At 48.1% G+C, this 22,314-nt stretch overlaps 1 protein-coding gene across 1 annotated transcript in view; it reads left to right on the plus strand.

The window, feature by feature from the left end:
* Window positions 1–17,172: 17,172 nt before the first annotated feature.
* LOC138355572 (carbonic anhydrase-related protein 10-like) overlaps window positions 17,173–22,314 on the plus strand; it is a 53,930-nt gene continuing 48,788 nt past the window's right edge. The window contains exons 1-3 of the mRNA XM_069310869.1: window positions 17,173–17,203; window positions 18,392–18,594; window positions 19,445–19,633. Coding sequence (XP_069166970.1) covers window positions 17,173–17,203; window positions 18,392–18,594; window positions 19,445–19,633 — 423 coding nt within the window. The remainder of the gene's footprint in view (window positions 17,204–18,391; window positions 18,595–19,444; window positions 19,634–22,314) is intronic.

Below are 22,314 nucleotides of genomic sequence, written 5' to 3' on the forward strand. Positions count from 1 at the left end.
CTGTGGACAGTCTTGGGGTCCTGTGGAGACTCTTGGAGTCCTGTGGAGACTCTTGGAGTCCTGTGGACACTCTTGGGGTCCTGTGGAGACTCTTGGGGTCCTGTGGACAGTCTTGGGGTCCTGTGGAGACTCTTGGAGTCCTGTGGAGACTCTTGGAGTCCTGTGGACACTCTTGGGGTCCTGTGGAGACTCTTGGGGTCCTGTGGACAGTCTTGGGGTCCTGTGGAGACTCTTGGAGTCCTGTGGAGACTCTTGGAGTCCTGTGGACAGTCTTGGGGTCCTGTGGAGACTCTTGGGGTCCTGTGGACAGTCTTGGGGTCCTGTGGAGACTCTTGGGGTCCTGTGGACAGTCTTGGGGTCCTGTGGAGACTCTTGGGGTCCTGTAGAGACTCTTGGGGTACTGTGGACAGTCTTGGGGTCCTGTGGAGACTCTTGGGGTCCTGTGGACAGTCTTGGGGTCCTGTGGAGACTCTTGGAGTCCTGTGGAGACTCTTGGAGTCCTGTGGACAGTCTTGGGGTCCTGTGGAGACTCTTGGGGTCCTGTGGACAGTCTTGGGGTACTGTGGACAGTCTTGGGGTCCTGTGGAGACTCTTGGGGTCCTGTGGAGACTCTTGGGGTCCTGTGGACAGTCTTGGGGTCCTGTGGAGACTCTTGGGGTCCTGTGGACAGTCTTGGGGTCCTGTGGAGACTCTTGGGGTCCTGTAGAGACTCTTGGGGTACTGTGGACAGTCTTGGGGTCCTGTGGAGACTGCTATGGTTTTGTACGCACTGCAGTGAACCCAGGGATGGTGGACTCACAGGACAAGGGACTCAACCACAACCACCACCAACAACAACCACAACAACCACAACACCACCAACAGTAAACAGCACCAACCACAACAACCACAACCACCAACAACCACCAACAACCACAACAACCACAACCACCAACAACCACAACAACAACCACCAACAACCACAACAACAACCACCAACAACCACACCACCAACAACCACAACAACCACAACCACCAACAACCACAACAACAACCACCAACAACAACCACCAACAACCACAACAACCACCAACACACCAACAACCACCAACAACAACAACCACCAACAACCACACCACCAACAACCACAACCACCAACAACCACAACACCACCACACCAACAACCACACCACCAACAACCACACCACCAACAGCCACAACAACCACAACAACAACCAACACACCAACAACCACAACACCACCACACCACCAACCACAACCACCAACAACCACCACACCACCAACCACAACCACCAACAACCACCACACCACCAACCACAACCACCAACAACCAACACACCACCAACCACAACCACCAACAACCACCACACCACCAACCACAACCACCAACAACAACCACACCACCAACCACAACCACCAACAACCACACCACCAACAACCACAACAACAACCACCAACACACCAACAACCACAACCACCAACAACAACCACAACCACCAACAACAACCACAACACCACCACACCAACAACCACAACCACCAACAACAACCACAACACCACCACACCAACAACCACAACCACCAACAACCACAACCACCACAACACCACCACACCAACAACCACAACACCAACAACCACCACCAACAACCACAACCACCAACAACAACCACAACACCACCACACCAACAACCACAACACCACCACACCAACAACCACAACACCACCACACCAACAACCACAACCACCACCAACAACCACAACAGTAAACAGCACCAGTGCCAGGCAGCAACAAAAACATTAAAGACACATAAACAGAGATATAATAACCAATTGGCCGAGGTGTGTGGCCCTCTGGGATACATTAAGCCTTGAGTGTGTGTGTGTGTGTGTGTGTGTGTGTGTGTGTGTGTGTGTGTGTGTGTGTGTGTACTCACCTAGTTGTGTCTGCAGGATCGAGCATTGACTCTTGGATCCCGCCTTTCGAGCATCGGTTGTTTACAGCAATGACTCCTGTCCTATTTCCCTATCATACCTGGTTTTAAAATTATGAATAGTATTTGCTTCCACAACCTGTTCCTGAAGGCACAACCTGTTCCTGAAGAGTTCCTGTGTGTGTGTGTGTGTGTGTGTGTGTGTGTGTGTGTGTGTGTGTGTGTGTGTGTGTGTGTGTGTGTGTGTGTGTGTGTGTGCGCGCTTAACTAACCCAACAGTGCTACAGGAGAGAGGTGGTCTAGCACTGTATGCCCCGCCTAACAGCCTTATTGTACCTGTTGCCTTATAATTTTACTATTCCGACGTTCGAATTCTGTTTCGAATCTGGCCTTAAAGTTGTGGCTGGAGGTGGCTTACACAACTTCTCCTCTCAGGTCATTCCACGTGTTGACCACCTGTACAGGGGACGAGTAATTCCTTACATTTCTTCAGCTCAGTTGTTGAGCTTCCTCCTGTGTCCTATTTTCTGGCAATTTGAAAAGGGTTTTCTAGTCCCCCTCAGTATCTTGTATGTTGTGCTCGTATCCCCTCTATTCCTTCTGTCTTTAAGGGTTGTGAGATTGAGTTCCATTAGCCTATTCTCGTAGCTTAACCCTCGTAGCTTTGGCAACAATCTTGTTGCAAAGCTGTTTTTTTTCAATCATGGTTTTATGTTTCACAAGATACGGATTCCACGACGGTGCTGCATATTACTGTATTGGTCTAACAAATCTTGTATAGATTGTCTTCAAGGAGACCTGGTTTCTAATTGACATTCTAGTGTTTGCCAGCGTCCCATATGCCGCCGATGTTACCCGGTTTATGTGTGCCTCTGGTGTTAGTGTGGGAACTTTATCCATTCCTAAATCTTTCTCTTTTTCTTATTCCTGTAACTGCCTTTCCCTTATGGTGTAGATGCTTTCTCATATCCTCTCTCCCTTTCCCATCTTCATTACCTTACACTTGCTGGGATTGATTTCTAACGACTATTTGTTTGACCACTCCTCAAAAGATTATCTATATCCTCCAGTAACTTCCTGCAGTCCTCATCATCTATACGTCATCTTCAAACATGTCTGAGCTCACTCCCTCGGGTTAGGTCGTTCACATGAATTAGGAACAGCAGTGGTCCTTGGACAGAGCCTTGTGGGACCTTGTGGGACTTTGTGGAGCTTTGTGGGACCTTGCGGGACTTTGTGGAACCTTGTGGGACTTTGTAGGACCTTGTGGGACCTTGAGGGACTTTGTCGGACCTTGTGGGACGTTGTGGGACCTTGCGGGATTTTGTGGGACTTTATGGGACCTTGTGAGACCTTGTGGAACCTTGTGGGATCTTGTGTGACTTTGTGGGACCTTGTGGGACTTTGTGGGACCTTGTGGGACTTTATGGGACCTTGTGGGACTTTGTGGGACCTTGTGGGACCTTGTGGGACCCCCACTCGTTACAGTCCTCCAGCTTGAAACAAACCTCCACTCTGTAACTCTCTGCTTTCTGTCCCTCCAGTTACTCCCTTACCCAGTTCCGTGTTCCCTGCAGTTACACCAACTTGGTCCTCCACCAGAAACGATGTGGTAGCCAGGTGTGAGTTGCAAACTGCAAGTTATTATTTGTAATAACAAAGTAATAATAATAATAACTACAACACACGAGGAATTAGCCTCAAGGAGAAGCATTGATCACAGTTCCAATCGCGTCGTGGGACGTCAGACCCGCCGGTAGGCTGTCGCGGAGCACCGCTCGAACCAGTGACCGAAGTAACTTAATCTGCCAATACGGGAAACGGCCACGCAATTGTTTCTCGATTCTGAGGCTTTGGGGGGGAATTTCCCTGGACTGACAGAGGGGGACTGACAGAGGGGGACTCACAGAGGGGACTCACAGAGGGGACTCACAGAGGGGACTCACAGAGGGGAAGGGGGGGGGAGGGGAGGATTAGTTGATGGAGGTGGTGGTGAAAGTGGTGGTGGTGGTGTTTACAAGGGCCTGCCTCATAGCTTCCTCGTCAACCTGCTTCCATTAGGAGCTTTGCTCACTACAGGCACTGTTCACTACAGGCACTGCTCACTACAGGCACTGTTCACTACAGGCACTGTTCACTACAGGCACTGCTCACTACAGGCACTGCTCACTACAGGCACTGTTCACTACAGGCACTGTTCACTACAGGCACTGCTCACTACAGGGACTGCTCACTACAGGCACTGCTCACTACAGGCACTGTTCACTACAGGCACTGCTCACTACAGGCACTGCTCACTACAGGCACTGTTCACTACAGGCACTGCTCACTACAGGCACTGCTCACTACAGGCACTGCTCACTACAGGCACTGCTCACTACAGGCACTGTTCACTACAGGCACTGCTCACTACAGGCACTGCTCACTACAGGCACTGTTCACTACAGGCACTGCTCACTACAGGCACTGCTCACTACAGGCACTGCTCACTACAGGCACTGCTCACTACAGGGACTGCTCACTACAGGGACTGCTCACTACAGGCACTGCTCACTACAGGCACTGCTCACTACAGGCACTGCTCACTACAGGCACTGTTCACTACAGGCACTGCTCACTACAGGCACTGCTCACTACAGGCACTGCTCACTACAGGCACTGCTCACTACAAGTATAGATTCATGTTCAACAAAGTACAGGAGTACAGCACACACACTTCTGTATGAATACACCGAGATACTCAATAACACCTTTCGATGAGTTTTGTTCAATTAGTTTTTTTGTCCGTTTATTGGAATTGTTCTTCTGCTGTACCGGAGAACATTAGTTCCTTCATACTTCACGTTGTTCAACATTTTTGTTCACTCCTTTGTGTTCGGTATGACTGGCCGAGGCGGGACCCGGAGCCGGGACCCGTCCTCGCCAATAATCAATTGCTGGTGTGTTTGCAACTGGAAAACTGTGTTGCAGGTAGAGTTGTTGTACAGGTGGCTTGTGTGTGTTGTCTCTCTCTCTCTCTCTCTGACTCTCTCTCTCTCTCTGACTCTCTCTCTCTCTCTGACTCTCTCTCTCTCTCTCTCTCTCTCTCTCTCTCTCTCTCTCTCTCTCTCTCTCTCTCTCTCTCTCTCTCTCTCTCTCTCTCTCTCTCTCTCTCTCTCTCTGACTCTCTCTCTCTCTCTCTGACTCTCTCTCTCTCTCTCTCTCTCTCTCTCTCTCTCTCTCTCTCTCTCTCTCTCTCTCTCTCTCTCTCTCTCTCTCTCTCTCTCTCTCTCTCTCTCTCTCTGACTCTCTCTCTCTCTCTCTCTCTCTCTCTCTCTCTCTCTCTCTCTCTCTCTCTCTCTCTCTCTCTCTCTCTCTCTCTCTCTCTCTCTCTCTCTGACTCTCTCTCTCTCTCTCTCTGACTCTCTCTCTCTCTCTCTCTGACTCTCTCTCTCTCTCTCTCTCTCTCTCTCTCTCTCTCTCTCTCTCTCTCTCTCTCTCTCTCTCTCTCTCTCTCTCTCTCTCTCTCTCTCTCTCTCTCTCTCTCTCTCTTTCTCTTCATCCCAGTAACAATCCACATCCACAATCGAACCCCACCTATCCACCACCACCTATCCACCACCTATCCACCACCACCACCTATCCACCACCACCACCTATCCACCACCACCACCTATCCACCACCACCACCTATCCACCACCACCACCTATCCACCACCACCACCTATCCACCACCACCACCTACCCACCGCCACCTATCCACCACCACCTCTGACCTCTCCAGTCCACCCCTAAAGCACTTCCACCAACTTACATCTTCCTTTTCTATATAATTCTTTTGCAAATTAAGGATTCTACATCTGTTCTCCGCGTCACTGAACACGATTTTCTTAGTCGAAAAGTTTACTAACTTGTCCTCTAGCTCTGGGAGTTTACCCCCTGATCTCTTGTTAAAAAATAACAGAACTTCTGTGAGCCATCGATCCCAGGACCATATTCTGTGACGGCTCTATGTCTGACAGAGCCGGCTTTCTCTGCCAGCTCTATTCTTCTGACTCTAACTCAGATAAATCCCTTTTCACCGACATATAAGATGTCCTAAACCTATGCCTATAATAGGTTAAGTAATAATTGTAAATAAGAAGCAATAAGATGCTTATCTTAACATACTAAGAAGGTTAGATAAGGTCGGTGTTTTCTATGAAGCTTTTCAAGGTAAACTAAAATATTCACAATCAATTAGTATGTCACATATGCACTTATTTAATAAGTCAATATTGACTACGAAAGTGCGAGAACGGGTTGCAGTCTTAAGCGTTGGTCTCAACTCTCCACTCACAACTGAGGATCTCTGGTTCGATCCCCCGGAGAGAGGGGGGGAGTGTCTTGCCACGTTTGCTTTCATCTGATGCCTCTGTTCACCTAGCAGTTAAAAAGGTACCCTGGGGGCTAGGCAGCTGTTGTGGATTGCATCCTGAGACGAGTAACACCGCTGTGCCTTATCCTGCGTCTCGACGACGTTCTGTAGTTCACCCGTCTTGATGAACGTCTCGACGACGTTCTGTAGTTCACCCGTCTTGATGAACGTCTTGACGACGTTCTGTAGTTCACCCGTCTTGATGAACGTCTTAACGACGTTCTGTAGTTCACCCGTCTTGATGAACGTCTTAACGACGTTCTGTAGTTCACCCGTCTTGATGAACATCTTGACGACGTTCTGTAGCTCACCCGTCTTGATGAACGTCTCGACGACGTTCTGTAGTTCACCCGTCTTGATGAACGTCTCGACGACGTTCTGTAGTTCACCCGTTCCGTTGAATTGTGAACACTTGGCTGTACAGCTTTAATCCCTCGGGGGGTCACTTCAACCCTGTCTTGGGTTGGTCGGCAGAGCGCCTACCTGGTTTCTTGCATGGTTAGCGTTCAATCCCCGAGTGCCCAAGTGGTTGGGGACCGTCCCTTCACCCCGTCCTAACCTAACCTCACACCTCTCTCTCTGAGATGCTTTTTAATCAAAAGTTTCACAAACAACAGGATTACGGGTTATTCGTGCCCGTGCCACCTCTTAGGTGGCTTAAGCTTCATCAATCAATCAACAAGATAAGGTGCGTTATCTTGCCTCCGGAGTTCGTTATCTTGGCGATATGATGTTGATTTTGTACATGATAACAAGTTCTATCTCTTTATCAACTATTGTGTTACACAAAAGTTATTTTGGGTCGCTTTATATGTTCTTGTTATACGTCAGTGTTCACGACATGTGATTATAGTCGTTTGTGTGGTGACGACTGTGCTCTGTGCTACCCCTCACACTTGTGTGGTGACGACTGTGCTCTGTGCTGTCCCCCTCACACTTGTGTGGTGACGACTGTGCTCTGTGCTGTCCCCCTCACACTTGTGTGGTGACGACTGTGCTCTGTGCTGTCCCCCTCACACTTGTGTGGTGACGACTGTGCTCTGTGCTGTCCCCCTCACACTTGTGTGGTGACGACTGTGCTCTGTGCTGTCCCCCTCACACTTGTGTGGTGACGACTGTGCTCTGTGCTGTCCCCCTCACACTTGTGTGGTGACGACTGTGCTCTGTGCTGTCCCCCTCACACTTGTGTGGTGACGACTGTGCTCTGTGCTGTCCCCCTCACACTTGTGTGGTGACGACTGTGCTCTGTGCTGTCCCCCTCACACTTGTGTGGTGACGACTGTGCTCTGTGCTGTCCCCCTCACACTTGTGTGGTGACGACTGTGCTCTGTGCTACCCCTCTCGCAACCCGTTCTCACACTTGCTTACTGTCAATATTGGCTTATTTAATAAGTGCATATGTGACATACTAATTGATTGTGAATATTTTAGTTTACCTTGAAAAGCTTCATACAAAACACCGACCTCACCTAACCTTCTTAGTATGTTAAGATAAGCATCTTATTGCTTCTTAATTTCGGGGCTTAGCGTCCCCGCGGCCCGGTCCTCGACCAGGCCTTCTTTTTTGTTAACTCCCAGGTAACTCCTTCTCTAACTCCCAGGTTCCTATTTACTGCTAGGTAACAGGGGCATCAGGGTGAAAGAAACATTTTGCCCATTTGTCGCCGCCTCCACCGGGGATCGAACTCGGAACCTTAGGACTACGAATCCGAAGCGCTGTTCACCCAGCTGTCAGGCGCCCTCAGCCTTCACTAAGTCTCACTCTCAACAATCTTGTTTTCACTCGCCAGATCTTAATTTTATCTCCCTTTGAAGCGCTTGAAATTGACTCAAATTTAATCCCAATATGAACCTTTTTTGCCCACTACATTAAAGTCAATTTAGTCAGAATTTCTGACCCCATTTCGAATGCATTAATTTCGACCCAAAAATCGTGACATACTTAATCAGTGGCATATCTGATGTGTTCCCGACTGTGTTAACCAAAACTTGGACAATTACTTCACACCAAAAATGTGTTTCACTTCTCCATTACTTCAGCTCTACAAAATACTTTAAAAGACTTTAGTGACCGAAGGATTTAGTAAGGAGTGGAAACTATTAAAAACCAACGCATGTCAAAGGGGGTGGAGGGAGTTATGGGGGGAAAGCGCCAAGCTATTATGACTATATAGCACTTGGAAGGGATCAGGATAAGGATTTGGGATGGGACGGAGGGGATGAAATGGTGCCCAGCCCTTTGGACGGTCGGGGGATGCTTCACGCAATTGTGATTTCTGTGTGTTCTTAAGGAAAGTTATTGATGTGATCAATGTTATGCTGGCATGTATACCCGAGACATATTAGCCTGCCGTTGCAAGACATTAGCCTGCCGTTGCAAGACATATTAGCCTGCCGTTGCAAGACATATTAGCCTGCCGTTGCAAGACATATTAGCCAGCCGTTGCAAGACATATTAGCCTGCCGTTGCAAGACATATTAGCCTGCCGTTGCAAGACATATTAGCCTGCCGTTACAAGACATATTAGCCTGCCGTTGCAAGACATATTAGCCTGCCGTTGCAAGACATATTAGCCTGCCGTTACAAGACATATTAGCCTGCCGTTGCAAAATGGCATCTTTATCCGGTCTTGAGTGTTCGCTTCTGTAGCTCCTGGTCCCCGGCTCCCGCGAGCTGACTCCTTCCTCTTCATGTGTGGCTCTCGTTACTCGAGGTGACTGAGTAAGGGGCCTCTCGTTACTCGTACGGCTCCTTACTCAGTCATCTGTGTCACACTCTTCACACTACCCAGCCATATCTGACTCACTCTTCACACTACTCAGCCATCTGTCACACTCTTCACACTACTCAACCATCTCTGTCACACTCTTCACACTACTCAGCCATCTGTGTCACACTCTTCACACTATTCAGCCATCTCTGTCACACTCTTCACACTACTCAGCCATCTCTCTCACACTCTTCACACTACTCAGCCATCTCTGTCACACTCTTCACACTACTCAGCCATCTCTGTCACACTCTTCACACTACTCAGCCATCTCTGTCACACTCTTCACACTACTCAGCCATCTGTGACACACTCTTCACACTACTCAGCCATCTGTGCCACACTCTTCACACTACTCAGCCATCTGTGACACACTCTTCACACTACTCAGCCATCTCTGACACACTCTTCACACTACTCAGCCATCTGTATCACACTCTTCACACTACTCAGCCATCTCTGTCACACTCTTCACACTACTCAGCCATCTGTGTCACACTCTTCACACTACTCAGCCATCTGTATCACACTCTTCACACTACTCAGCCATCTCTGACACACTCTTCACACTACTCAGCCATCTGTACCACACTCTTCACACTACTCAGCCATCTCTGTCACACTCTTCACACTACTCAGCCATCTGTGTCACACTCTTCACACTACTCAGCCATCTGTGTCACACTCTTCACACTACTCAGCCATCTGTGCCACACTCTTCACACTACTCAGCCATCTGTGTCACACTCTTCACACTACTCAGCCATCTGTGACACACTCTTCACACTACTCAGCCATCTGTGCCACACTCTTCACACTACTCAGCCATCTGTGACACACTCTTCACACTACTCAGCCATCTGTGCCACACTCTTCACACTACTCAGCCATCTGTGACACACTCTTCACACTACTCAGCCATCTGTGCCACACTCTTCACACTACTCAGCCATCTGTGCCACACTCTTCACACTACTCAGCCATCTGTGTCACACTCTTCACACTACTCAGCCATCTGTGCCACACTCTTCACACTACTCAGCCATCTGTGCCACACTCTTCACACTACTCAGCCATCTGTGCCACACTCTTCACACTACTCAGCCATCTGTGTCACACTCTTCACACTACTCAGCCATCTGTGCCACACTCTTCACACTACTCAGCAATCTGTGCCACACTCTTCACACTACTCAGCCATCTGTGACACACTCTTCACACTACTCAGCCATCTGTGTCACACTCTTCACACTACTCAGCCATCTGTGCCACACTCTTCACACTACTCAGCCATCTGTGACACACTCTTCACACTACTCAGCCATCTGTGTCACACTCTTCACACTACTCAGCCATCTGTGTCACACTCTTCACACTACTCAGCCATCTGTGACACACTTTTCACACTACTCAGCCATCTGTGTCACACTCTTCACACTACTCAGCCATCTGTGTCACACTCTTCACACTACTCAGCCATCTGTGACACACTTTTCACACTACCTCAGAATAATATGCTTTCTTAAGCAACAGTGTCATGTAAACAAAATCATGTAGAATCTCACCATTAACAAACAAACAAACAACAATATTCCAAATCTGTTCAATAGTGAACACCTTCAATAGAAACCGGATTGCAATGTTCACTCTTTTTCACTATCCAAACGAATGCAATTGAAAAAAATGAATGAAAAAAAATTATTTTTACAGGACGACTGGATTATTAGACTATTGGGACCTGTCACTTGATCCCAGTGGCTGGCGGCACACAGGCTGGCAGTCGTTCAGGTCAAGCAGGTTATTGGGGTTAGCATTGTGTGCACAAAGAATAATAATCTATTTTTGGTTTGCCAGTCTACAGATCGATGGTGATGATAGTGTGTACAGTGAGGATGGTGATGTGTAATGTGTTGGTGCTTGGTGTCTGTGTGTGTGTGTGTACAGTGAGGATGGTGATGTGTGTAATGATGGTATGTGTGTGTTGTACTATTGATAAGTATTCTAATGGTCCTATCAACACACACACACACTTGCTATCTTCTTGAGGTTCTTGAGGTTATCTTGAGATGATTTCGGGGCTTTAGTGTCCCCGCGGCCCGGTCCTCGACCAGGCCTCCACCCCCAGGAAGCAGCCCGTGACAGCTGACTAACTCCCAGGTACCTATTTACTGCTAGGTAACAGGGGCATTCAGGGTGAAAGAAACTTTGCCCATTTGTTTCTGCCTCGTGCGGGAATCGAACCCGCGCCACACTAATCTTAGTGTTAGATCCTTGACAAAAGCTGACTTGTTGATATCCCCGGTATTTAGCTGATATCAGAGGCCACAATCTATTTCCTAACCCCTACACTGCGCACCAGTTAAACATTCACAACTCCACCATGCGCAAACACAACAACAAAAATTTCTCAATATTCGTTCCTTTTGACATTGTGAATTAACATCCAAGAAGCATAAAAATCCCATTAAAAGGACTCTTAACCTTCTGTGGTTTAGCTGTTGTGGTCGGCAGAAGTCGAGGTTCATTTGTTTGTGGTTCTGTAGGCATGAGATCCTACACGGGATTTATTTTGTCTTGCTCGATTTATTTTCATTGCTGCATACTGTATTGACTCGGTCTTGGTTCGTACTAAGAGGTAGTAGTAGTGATGTGTTAAAAGGGTGGGGTTCGCAAATTGGGTGGTTACAGCTGAGGTAACGAGCCATATCGCTCAAGGGGGGGGGTCCCCCCCCCTACTGCTGGCGGGAGAGAAATTAGCGCCTTCCTAAGGTTGCGTTATTCCTTATTAGCGCGTTAGTCCTTATTAGCGCGTTAGTCCTTATTAGTGCGTTAGTCCTTATTAGTGCGTTACTCCTTATTAGTGCGTTAGTCCTTATTAGTGCGTTACTCCTTATTAGCGCGTTAGTCCTTATTAGTGCGTTACTCCTTATTAGTGCGTTAGTCCTTATTAGTGCGTTAGTCCTTATTAGTGCGTTAGTCCTTATTAGTGCGTTAGTCCTTATTAGTGCGTTACTCCTTATTAGTGCGTTACTCCTTATTAGTGCGTTATTCCTTATTAGTGCGTTACTCCTTATTAGTGCGTTACTCCTTATTAGTGCGTTAGTCCTTATTAGTGCGTTACTCCTTATTAGTGCGTTACTCCTTATTAGTGCGTTATTCCTTATTAGTGCGTTACTCCTTATTAGTGCGTTACTCCTTATTAGTGCGTTAGTCCTTATTAGTGCGTTACTCCTTATTAGTGCGTTAGTCCTTATTAGTGCGTTACTCCTTATTAGTGCGTTATTCCTTATTAGTGCGTTATTCCTTATTAGTGCGTTACTCCTTATTAGTGCGTTATTCCTTATTAGTGCGTTACTCCTTATTAGTGCGTTAGTCCTTATTAGTGCGTTACTCCTTATTAGTGCGTTACTCCTTATTAGTGCGTTATTCCTTATTAGTGCGTTACTCCTTATTAGTGCGTTATTCCTTATTAGTGCGTTATTCCTTATTAGTGCGTTACTCCTTATTAGTGCGTTATTCCTTATTAGTGCGTTATTCCTTATTAGTGCGTTACTCATTAGTGCGTTATTCCTTATTAGTGCGTTACTCCTTATTAGTGCGTTACTCCTTATTAGTGCGTTACTCCTTATTAGTGCGTTATTCCTTATTAGTGCGTTACTCATTAGTGCGTTATTCCTTATTAGTGCGTTACTCCTTATTAGTGCGTTACTCCTTATTAGTGCGTTACTCCTTATTAGTGCGTTAGTCCTTATTAATGATTGATGCTACGCAGCCTCGCGTGGGAGCTTTTACCGGCAGTTAGTAAGTTGTCAGTCAGCCAGTTAGTTGTGGCTGTTAGTGATCCGCTTCAGTTCACACTGACTATCTTTTCAGATGTATACATATGTATATCTTCAGTGTATCCATAATGTAGCTGTTTTGTGCGTTAATTAATAAGAAGAAAGGTGTTTTGATTAGAATTGGGCGAAATCGCTTGCAAACTATTTGAGAAAAAAAAGGCTTTTGTTACACTTTTGGATGGTAAGTGGAATATTGATATATTTCCACGACGGAAGGCTGTTATTGTGTCTTTTGGTTATTTTAGTGATTCTTTAAGATCTTCACTTCCTTGGCTAGACAACACAAAGTCTCTTGTTCAAATTTATTTTATTGTCATTACTAAATCAATCTTTGTCTCAAGACTGATCCCTGTGGGACTCCATTTGGGACCTCCACCCAGCACTTAGGACCTCCACCCAGCACTTAGGACCTCCACCCAGCACTTAGGACCTCCACCCAGCACTTAGGACTTCCATCCAGCACTTAGGACCTCCACCCAGCACTTAGGACTTCCACCCAGCACCCAGGACCTCCACCCAGCACTTAGGACCTCCACCCAGCACTTAGGACTTCCATCCAGCACTTAGGACCTCCACCCAGCACTTAGGACTTCCACCCAGCACTTAGAACTTCCACCCAGCACCCAGGACCCCCACCCAACACCCAGGACCTCCACCCAGCACCCAGGACCTCCACCCAGCACCCAGGACCTCCACCCAGCACCCAGGACCTCCACCCAGCACCCCCACCCAGCACCCAGGACCCCCACCCAGCACCCAGGACCTCCACCCAGCACCCAGGACCTCCACCCAGCACCCAGGACCTCCACCCGGCACCCAGGACCCCCACCCAGCACCCAGGACCCCCACCCAGCACCCAGGACCTCCACCCAGCACCCAGGACCTCCACCCAGCACCCAGGACCTCCACCCGGCACCCAGGACCCCCACCCAGCACCCAGGACCCCCACCCAGCACCCCCACCCAGCACCCAGGACCTCCACCCAGCACCCAGGACCTCCACCCAACACATCCACCCAGCACCCAGGACCTCCATCCGGCACCCAGGACTCCCACCCAGCATCCAATACCTCCACCCAGCACCCCCCACCCATCACCCAGGACCCCCACCCAGGACCCCCACCCAGCACCCAGGACCCAGCACCCAGCTGCCAGAAGATACACCCTCAACACACACACACACCTTGGCGCCAAAACTGGAGGGGAGTTGAGAGGTCTTAAGGAAGGGCCAAAACACGGCCGCGAGCATCGTAGCGTCAAGACCAGCACGCAATATGTCGCAAAACTTCCTTAATATAGAGCAGAGATGGGAGGGGAAGTTTCCGGTCCTCGCGGTGGATGCCCCCAGAGGCAAGAATGGTGGCGGAGAATGCTCTATTCTTTGCTCGCTCTTCTGACATGTGGCGCGTGTGTGTAGGTGTGTAGGTCAGGTGTGTTTGGGTCGTGTAGCAGGTGTGTGTGTGTGTGTGTGTGTGTGTTGTGGCGGGTGTTGAGGGCATATGGCTGTGATTTGTTGGGGAATTTTGATTACCGTTTCGTCCTGTTAAGTTAACCTCTTGCGCTTGTACAGTCAGTAACTGCATCACTACAGCTGTTCATACAGTCAGTAACTACATCACTACAGATGTTTATACAGTCAGTAACTGCATCACTACAGATGTTTATACAGTCAGTAACTGCATCACTACAGCTGTTCATACAGTCAGTGACTGCATCACTACAGATGTTTATACAGTCAGTAACTGCATCACTACAGCTGTTTATACAGTCAGTAACTGCATCACTACAGCTGTTTATACAGTCAGTAACTGCATCACTACAGCTGTTCATACAGTCAGTGACTGCATCACTACAGATGTTTATACAGTCAGTAACTGCATCACTACAGCTGTTTATACAGTCAGTAACTGCATCACTACAGCTGTTTATACAGTCAGTAACTACATCACTACAGCTGTTTATACAGTCAGTGACTGCATCACTACAGCTGTTTATACAGTCAGTGGCTGCATCACTACAGCTGTTTATACAGTCAGTGACTGCATCACTACAGCTGTTTATACAGTCAGTAACTACATCACTATAGCTGTTTATACAGTCAGTAACTACATCACTACAGCTGTTCATACAGTCAGTAACTACATCACTACAGCTGTTTATACAGTCAGTGACTGCATCACTACAGCTGTTTATACAGTCAGTGACTGCATCACTACAGCTGTTTATACAGTCAGTAACTACATCATTACAGCTGTTCATACAGTCAGTAACTACATCACTACAGCTGTTTATACAGTCAGTAACTACATCACTACAGCTGTTTATACAGTTAGTGACTACATCACTACAGCTGTTTATACAGTCAGTAACTACATCACTACAGCTGTTCATACAGTCAGTAACTACATCACTACAGCTGTTTATACAGTCAGTAACTACATCACTACAGCTGTTTATACAGTTAGTAACTACATCACTACAGCTGTTTATACAGTCAGTAACTACATCACTACAGCTGTTTATACAGTTAGTAACTACATCACTACAGCTGTTTTTACAGTCAGTGACTGCATCACTACAGCTGTTCATACAGTCAGTAACTACATCACTACAGCTGTTTATACAGTAAGTAACTACATCACTACAGCTGTTCATACAGTCAGTAACTACATCACTACAGCTGTTCATACAGCGTGACTTACGCTGGTAAACATGTGTTCATTAAACATGGAAATTAATATTATTCAAGATATACAGATATGAAAACATTTTAATACAGCATCAGATCTCTGAGCGTGTGAGGTTGTGTCCCATAATACAACGGTCTCCACTGTGAATGTTGTTGTCTGGGCTAATGGTGGATTGAAGTCTATGATGTGTGGAGGATTGAACTCCAGTTTAGAATGATCTGGCTATGAGGTAAGGTTGACTTCACGCTATGAGACAAGGTTGACTTCACGCTGTGGGGGCAAGGTTGACTTCACGCTGTGGGGCAAGGTTGACTTCACGCTGTGAGGTAAGGTTAACTTCACGCTGTGAGGTAAGGTTAACTTCACGCTGTGAGGTAAGGTTGACTTCACGCTGTGGGGCAAGGTTGACTTCACGCTGTGAGGCAAGGTTGACTTCACGCTATGAGGCAAGGTTGACTTCACGCTGTGAGGTAAGGTTGCCTTCACGCTATGAGGCAAGGTTGACTTCACGCTGTGAGGTAAGGTTGACTTCACGCTATGAAGCAAGGTTGACTTCACGCTATGAGGCAAGGTTGACTTCACGCTGTGAGGTAAGGTTGACTTCACGCTGTGAGGTAAGGTTGACTTCACGCTATGAAGCAAGGTTGACTTCACGCTATGAGGCAAGGTTGACTTCACGCTGTGGGGTAAGGTTGACTTCACGCTATGAGGCAAGGTTGACTTCACGCTATGAGGTAAGGTTGACTTCACGCTATGAGGCAAGGTTGACTTCACGCTATGAGGTAAGGTTGACTTCACGCTATGAGGCAAGGTTGACTTCACGCTGTGAGGCAAGGTTGACTTCACGCTATGAGGCAAGGTTGACTTCACGCTGTGAGGCAAGGTTGACTTCACTCTCAGTCGATGTAATGCATTCCCTCAGGATGTCCTGACTGTCGTGGTTGGACATTAGCATGACGTTCCAAAATAATGAACAATTAATATACAAATCTTTCTACCTAAATCCTTAACCTAAATTACCTCCAAAAGAAACTATGTCTCCAGTCCAACATATAAACCTCGTATAAAAATCACCGTAATATATCTACTTGAGGTTATCTTGAGATGATTTCGGGGCTTAGCGCCCCCGCGGCCCGGTCCTCAACCAGGCCTCCTTTTTGTTACACAGCAGCCCGTAGCAGCTGTGTAATATGTGAGTGACAATATGACACAGTAACATTATAGTACGGAGTGAGCTGTCTTAGAAGAGACTTACATCACTGCAGCGTGGGAGATGTTCTAAGGATTCCTAAGAATTGTTCTAAGGAGTCCTAAGAATAGATGAGATAAACGTCGGTATCTTTGGAGTGTATTTAAAAATATATTAAGGTTTTATATTGAGATAAATATCAAGGAGTCGAACCCGCGGCCCTGATCATCTCTGACACACACACACACTGTCCTCATACCTCAATCTTTAAGAAATATCGACATTTGGATCGACCCAAAAAGTCTGAAAACGATAATGTGTTTTCCGTAGAGTTTCGTATTTATTTCAGTACTTAATATGACATTTTCTGTTGGGGGAGAAGAAGGAGGTGAGGGTGAAAGAGAAGGGGTAGATGGGATAGAGAGGGTAAGAGAGGGGGGGAGAGGGACTAGAGGCCCGGGTACAACAGAGTACCTCCTCTAGTATATCACAGTACAGTACTGTGAGGTCCTCTTGAGTACTAGAGGATCCACCTTGAGAGAGGTTGGTGACACCCTGCGCACTTGTAAGTGTGGATCACCAGTACTCACAGTCTGTCTTACCTTGTCTCCAGCGTTGACGACTTCGTCAAGTGTTACCACCTTTGTCTGGGTTAAGTGTGAGGCCCAGACGCCTATCCCTTCCCAGCATGTAGCCCAACCACTTGGGCTAGACGGTAGAGCGACGGTCTCGCTTCATGCGGGTCGGCGTTCAATCCCCGACCGTCCAAGTGGTTGGGCACCATTCCTTTTCCACCCCGTCCCATCACAAATCCTTATCCTGACCCCTTCCAAGTGCTATATAGTCGTAATGGCTTGGCACTTACCCCTAATAATTCCCTTCCCGCCTTCCTCGGTGTGAAGAACGACGGAGAACAGCACGAAACAAATAGAGCCAGGTGACGCATGACGCTGTCGCCCAATCTCATTACCCAAATGTTTCACTAATTTTCGCTCTCACAAAAACATCGACAGCTGTTTCCCCTCTGGCGTCGAGCAGGCGGACACGGGAAAATTTATCGGCCTTCGACCCGGATATTGCCAGCAACGCTGTTTTTGTATGACTCTTATGGAAAGGTAATTGTTCATACCAATTTCGGACGAAATACACGTGAGGTAATTTCATTTGTTGTCATTATTGATGGGGTACCCGAAGGCAGGCCTGCTTGAAGGGGTCCCTCAAGGCAGGCCTGGTTGAAGGGGTCCCTCAAGGCAGGCCTGGTTGAAGGGGTCCCTCAAGGCAGGCCTGGTTGAAGGGGTCCCACAAGGCAGGCCTGCTTGAAGGGGTCCCACAAGGCAGGCCTGCTTGAAGGGGTCCCACAAGGCAGGCCTGGTTGAAGGGGTCCCACAAGGCAGGCCTGCTTGAAGGGGTCCTACAAGGCAGGCCTGCTTGAAGGGGTACCAAAAGGCAGGCCTGCTTGAAGGGTGTACCCCAAGGCAGGCCTGCTTGAAGGGGTCCTACAAGGCAGGCCTGCTTGAAGGGTGTACCCCAAGGCAGGTCCGGAAGTACTAACCAAGTGTCTTGTCTCTCTTCACAGGACCGTCTTCAAGCAGTCCCCCAGGGATAGACTGGAGCCAGTGGTGGACCTACGATGGCATCTCAGGGCCCAGGTTCTGGGGGGTCATCAACCCGGCCTGGGGCATGTGTAGGGAAGGTCGCCGTCAGTCACCCATCAACGTCGACCCCAAGACGCTGCTCTTCGACCCTAACCTCACGCCCTTCACCCTCGACAAGGTCACGGTGAGTGCCCGCCGGCCTCCCACAACCTCTCTTGAGTGCCACTCACAGCACAACACACAAGTTCTCTGAGTGACACTTATCTCACAACCCCTCCTGAGTGCCACTCTCAACAAACAGTTTGTTTACAAGAAATACCAATATTTATACACAGCAACTTATTAAGGTGTTTGTTTAAATAATAAAATGTGGACATAACTTTAAAATAAGCACGTAATTCCCAGCCTATTTACTGTAATTACTAAATTACTTAATTACGAGACACTGTTGGCTGTAGCCGTTGAGGGTAAAAAGTATTATATAATAATAATCACTTATTGACTGACAATGGAGAATGACGCCATGGCGAGCATTAGCAAAATAATAGATTCATTCGCTCGTAATAGATGACGAAATAGAATTCAATACAGTATCCGTTACCTTCTTTGCTTGTATGATGTGGGGGAGAATTAATATGATCTTTATTAGATAAATCAGCTCTTTATTGGCACTAAATACAAGTGGATATTTTATTTAACTTTGTCATTTATACCACCCACCTACCACCATCTTCACCACCCACCTACCACCATCTTCACCACCCACCTACCACCATCTTCACCACCCACCTACCACCATCTTCACCACCCACCTACCACCATCTTCACCACCCACCTACCACCATCTTCACCACCCACCTACCACCATCTTCACCACCCACGTGCAACCGTCCCCATCAACGCACTAACATTACCACCACCCACCTACCACCCATGTAGTTCCATCACATAATGTCACCCCAGGTTGCCCCTAGTGCCTCCGTGCCCTTGGATCAGTGTTCTGTGGTCGGTGACTGTATCTGTCCTTAGCTCAGGTGGGCGGGGAGCTGGTCAACACGGGCCACAGCGTGGAGTGGAGGGCGGCCCAGAACGCCCACGCCGTCAACGTGACGGGCGGCCCCCTCAGCTACGCCTACACCGTCACCCACGCCAGACTCCACTTCGGAGAGAGGGACCAGCAGGGCTCCGAGCATCTCCTCGACAATAAGGCCTTCCCAGCAGAGGTAAGATGTCCTCCTCTCCGTTTTCTGTACCTGTAACCTCTCGCTAATGTGTCCCAGACTGGTGCCAAATTTTGTAGCGGATTTTACTCGGAGGGAAAAGTTTTTTTTTTGCCCGCAGTGTTCCCCGTGTCCATATTAGACTTGCATGTGCAATTGTTTAGTTAAAATATGCATTGAATGTTCCCTCACCGGCCGCGTGTTTCATATTTTTAACGACAGCTCTCTATACGAACGCTGCCTGCATTGTGATGAGTCACATGTGTGTGTGTGTGTGTGTCGACTGTCTGTCGCTCTCAGCCTGGAGGCCAGACAACAGGGGCTTCATCCAGCTTTCACACATGAGACATGTGAGGTAGGGGCGTGTCATAGGTCAGTGTTTTTACACTGGTGGAGGTTACGGCTGGCAACTCTCTCTCACACACACACTCTCTCTCTCTCACACACACACACACTCTCTCTCTCTCTCACACACACACACACTCTCTCTCTCTCTCTCTCTCTCTCTCTCTCTCTCTCTCTCTCTCTCTCTCTCTCTCTCTCTCTCTCCAGAGATTACGGGAGCAATTTTTATAACAAATTGATTATCCCAGAGTTCAGATTAATCTCGCCCATAACTCACCTTGAAGCACGAGACAGGTGCAACAAATTAATGACTGCCAAGGTATGCAAATGTGCAACTACAATTTGCATTTTCACCTTTTAAACCTCGCCACTTTTATTATGTATATAATCACGTATGCTCGGCAGCTGATTTATAATCGTTCTATTTATCGGTTATTTGTTTATCGAGGGTTTTATTAATAATATAAATCTGGTGCGGTGATTAGCTTGTAGAAAATGGGTAAAGCAGAGTGAAAATTTCATAGAAAACGTGAGTTACAAATGATAGGTAATATGTGCAGGCATTACTATAACTTTCCGCTCCACTAAACTGATCGATTTACAACATACAAATTGTGTTGGTTTAATTTCCTTTGGCTTAGGAAACCAGGAGTTAAGTGTAAATATTACTTATTTATATTACAGGCTGTTTGGCATTCACTGTGGCCTATCCCCTAGCGTATCCTCCTGCCTACCGGCTCTGATTAGTCTGCTTTGGCTAGACTGCTTTAACTCAGAGGCATTTGATTGAACGGAGAGCTGCTCCTGATTGTCCCGAACTGCATATTGTTAGAGGCGCGGACCTCGTAGCGTGTTCTGATGTGTTAGGACGATCAGAGGTCATGATTTCCCAATTTTCTCTTGCGTCACTTGTAGCTTAATGTTGGTGAAACGTGACGCATTTGACGTCGCTCGTCTTGGAGACGTCGCTCGTCTTGGGGTGCGTCGCTCGTCTTGGGGTACGTCGCTCGTCTTAGAGACGTCGCTCGTCTTGGGGACGTCGCTCGTCTTGGAGACGTCGCTCGTCTTGGGGGACGTCGCTCGTTTTGTGGACGTCGCTCGTCTTGGGGACGTCGCTCGTCTTGGGAACGTCGCTCGTCTTGGGGACGTCGATCGTCTTGCTGACGTTGCTCGTCTTGTAGACGTCGCTCGTCTTGGGGACGTCGCTCGTCTTGGGGACGTCGCTCGTCTTGTGGATGTCGCTCGTCTTGTAGACGTCGCTCGTCTTGTAGACGTCGCTCGTCTTGTGGACGTCGCTCGTCATGTGGACGTCGCTCGTCTTGTGGACGTCGCTCGTCTTGGGGACGTCGCTCGTCTTGGGGACGTCGCTCGTTTTGTGGACGTCGCTCGTCTTGGGGACGTCGCTCGTCTTGGGGACGTCGCTCGTCTTGTGGATGTCGCTCGTCTTGTAGACGTCGCTCGTCTTGTAGACGTCGCTCGTCTTGTGGACGTCGCTCGTCATGTGGACGTCGCTCGTCTTGTGGACGTCGCTCGTCTTGGGGACGTCGCTCGTCTTGGGGACGTCGCTCGTCTTGGGGACGTCGCTCGTCACGTGGACGTCGCTCGCCTTAGGATGGATGGATCCTCATCCTCATTGGATGACCCATAGCTGTGTAGCTCTTCCTGCATGCAAGAATGATGATGATGTATTGAATAACTAGTGTGAATTTCACCATTTCTCCGAGCTAGTGAATTTTGTTGCAGTTCTCTGCAGTTCTGCACTCTGTTCTCTGCAGTTCTGCACTCTGTTCTCTGCAGTTCTGCACTCTGTTCTCTGCAGTTCTGCACTCTGTTCTCTGCAGTTCTGCACTCTGTTCTCTGCAGTTCTGCACTCTGTTCTCTGCAGTTCTGCACTCTGTTCTCTGCAGTTCTGCACTCTGTTCTCTGCAGTTCTGCACTCTGTTCTCTGCAGTTCTGCACTCTGTTCTCTGCAGTTCTGCACTCTGTTCTCTGCAGTTCTGCACTCTGTTCTCTGCAGTTCTGCACTCTGTTCTGCAGTTGCAGTTCTGCACTCAGTATGTTGCTGCCCTCAGGCCCCTCTGAGGCAGTCAGTGATGGTGTGCAACTCCCATTTTAAGGGTATCCACACACTGTCAAAAGCAAAAGGAATATTTCAAGTCATTAGGTATTCTAAACACCTAACCTACGTATCAGAAAATAAAGGGAGAGACGATATTTCGGTCTGTCGTGTGACCACTACCAAGTGACGACGTTTCGGTCCGTCCTGGATATCAAGATATCAAGTCACATAACGATTCAGGACGGAGCGAAACGTCGTCACTGCCTCAAATTTCAGATAT

The sequence above is a fragment of the Procambarus clarkii genome, chromosome 6 (genome assembly GCF_040958095.1).
Source record: "Procambarus clarkii isolate CNS0578487 chromosome 6, FALCON_Pclarkii_2.0, whole genome shotgun sequence".
Taxonomy (NCBI): domain Eukaryota; kingdom Metazoa; phylum Arthropoda; class Malacostraca; order Decapoda; family Cambaridae; genus Procambarus; species Procambarus clarkii.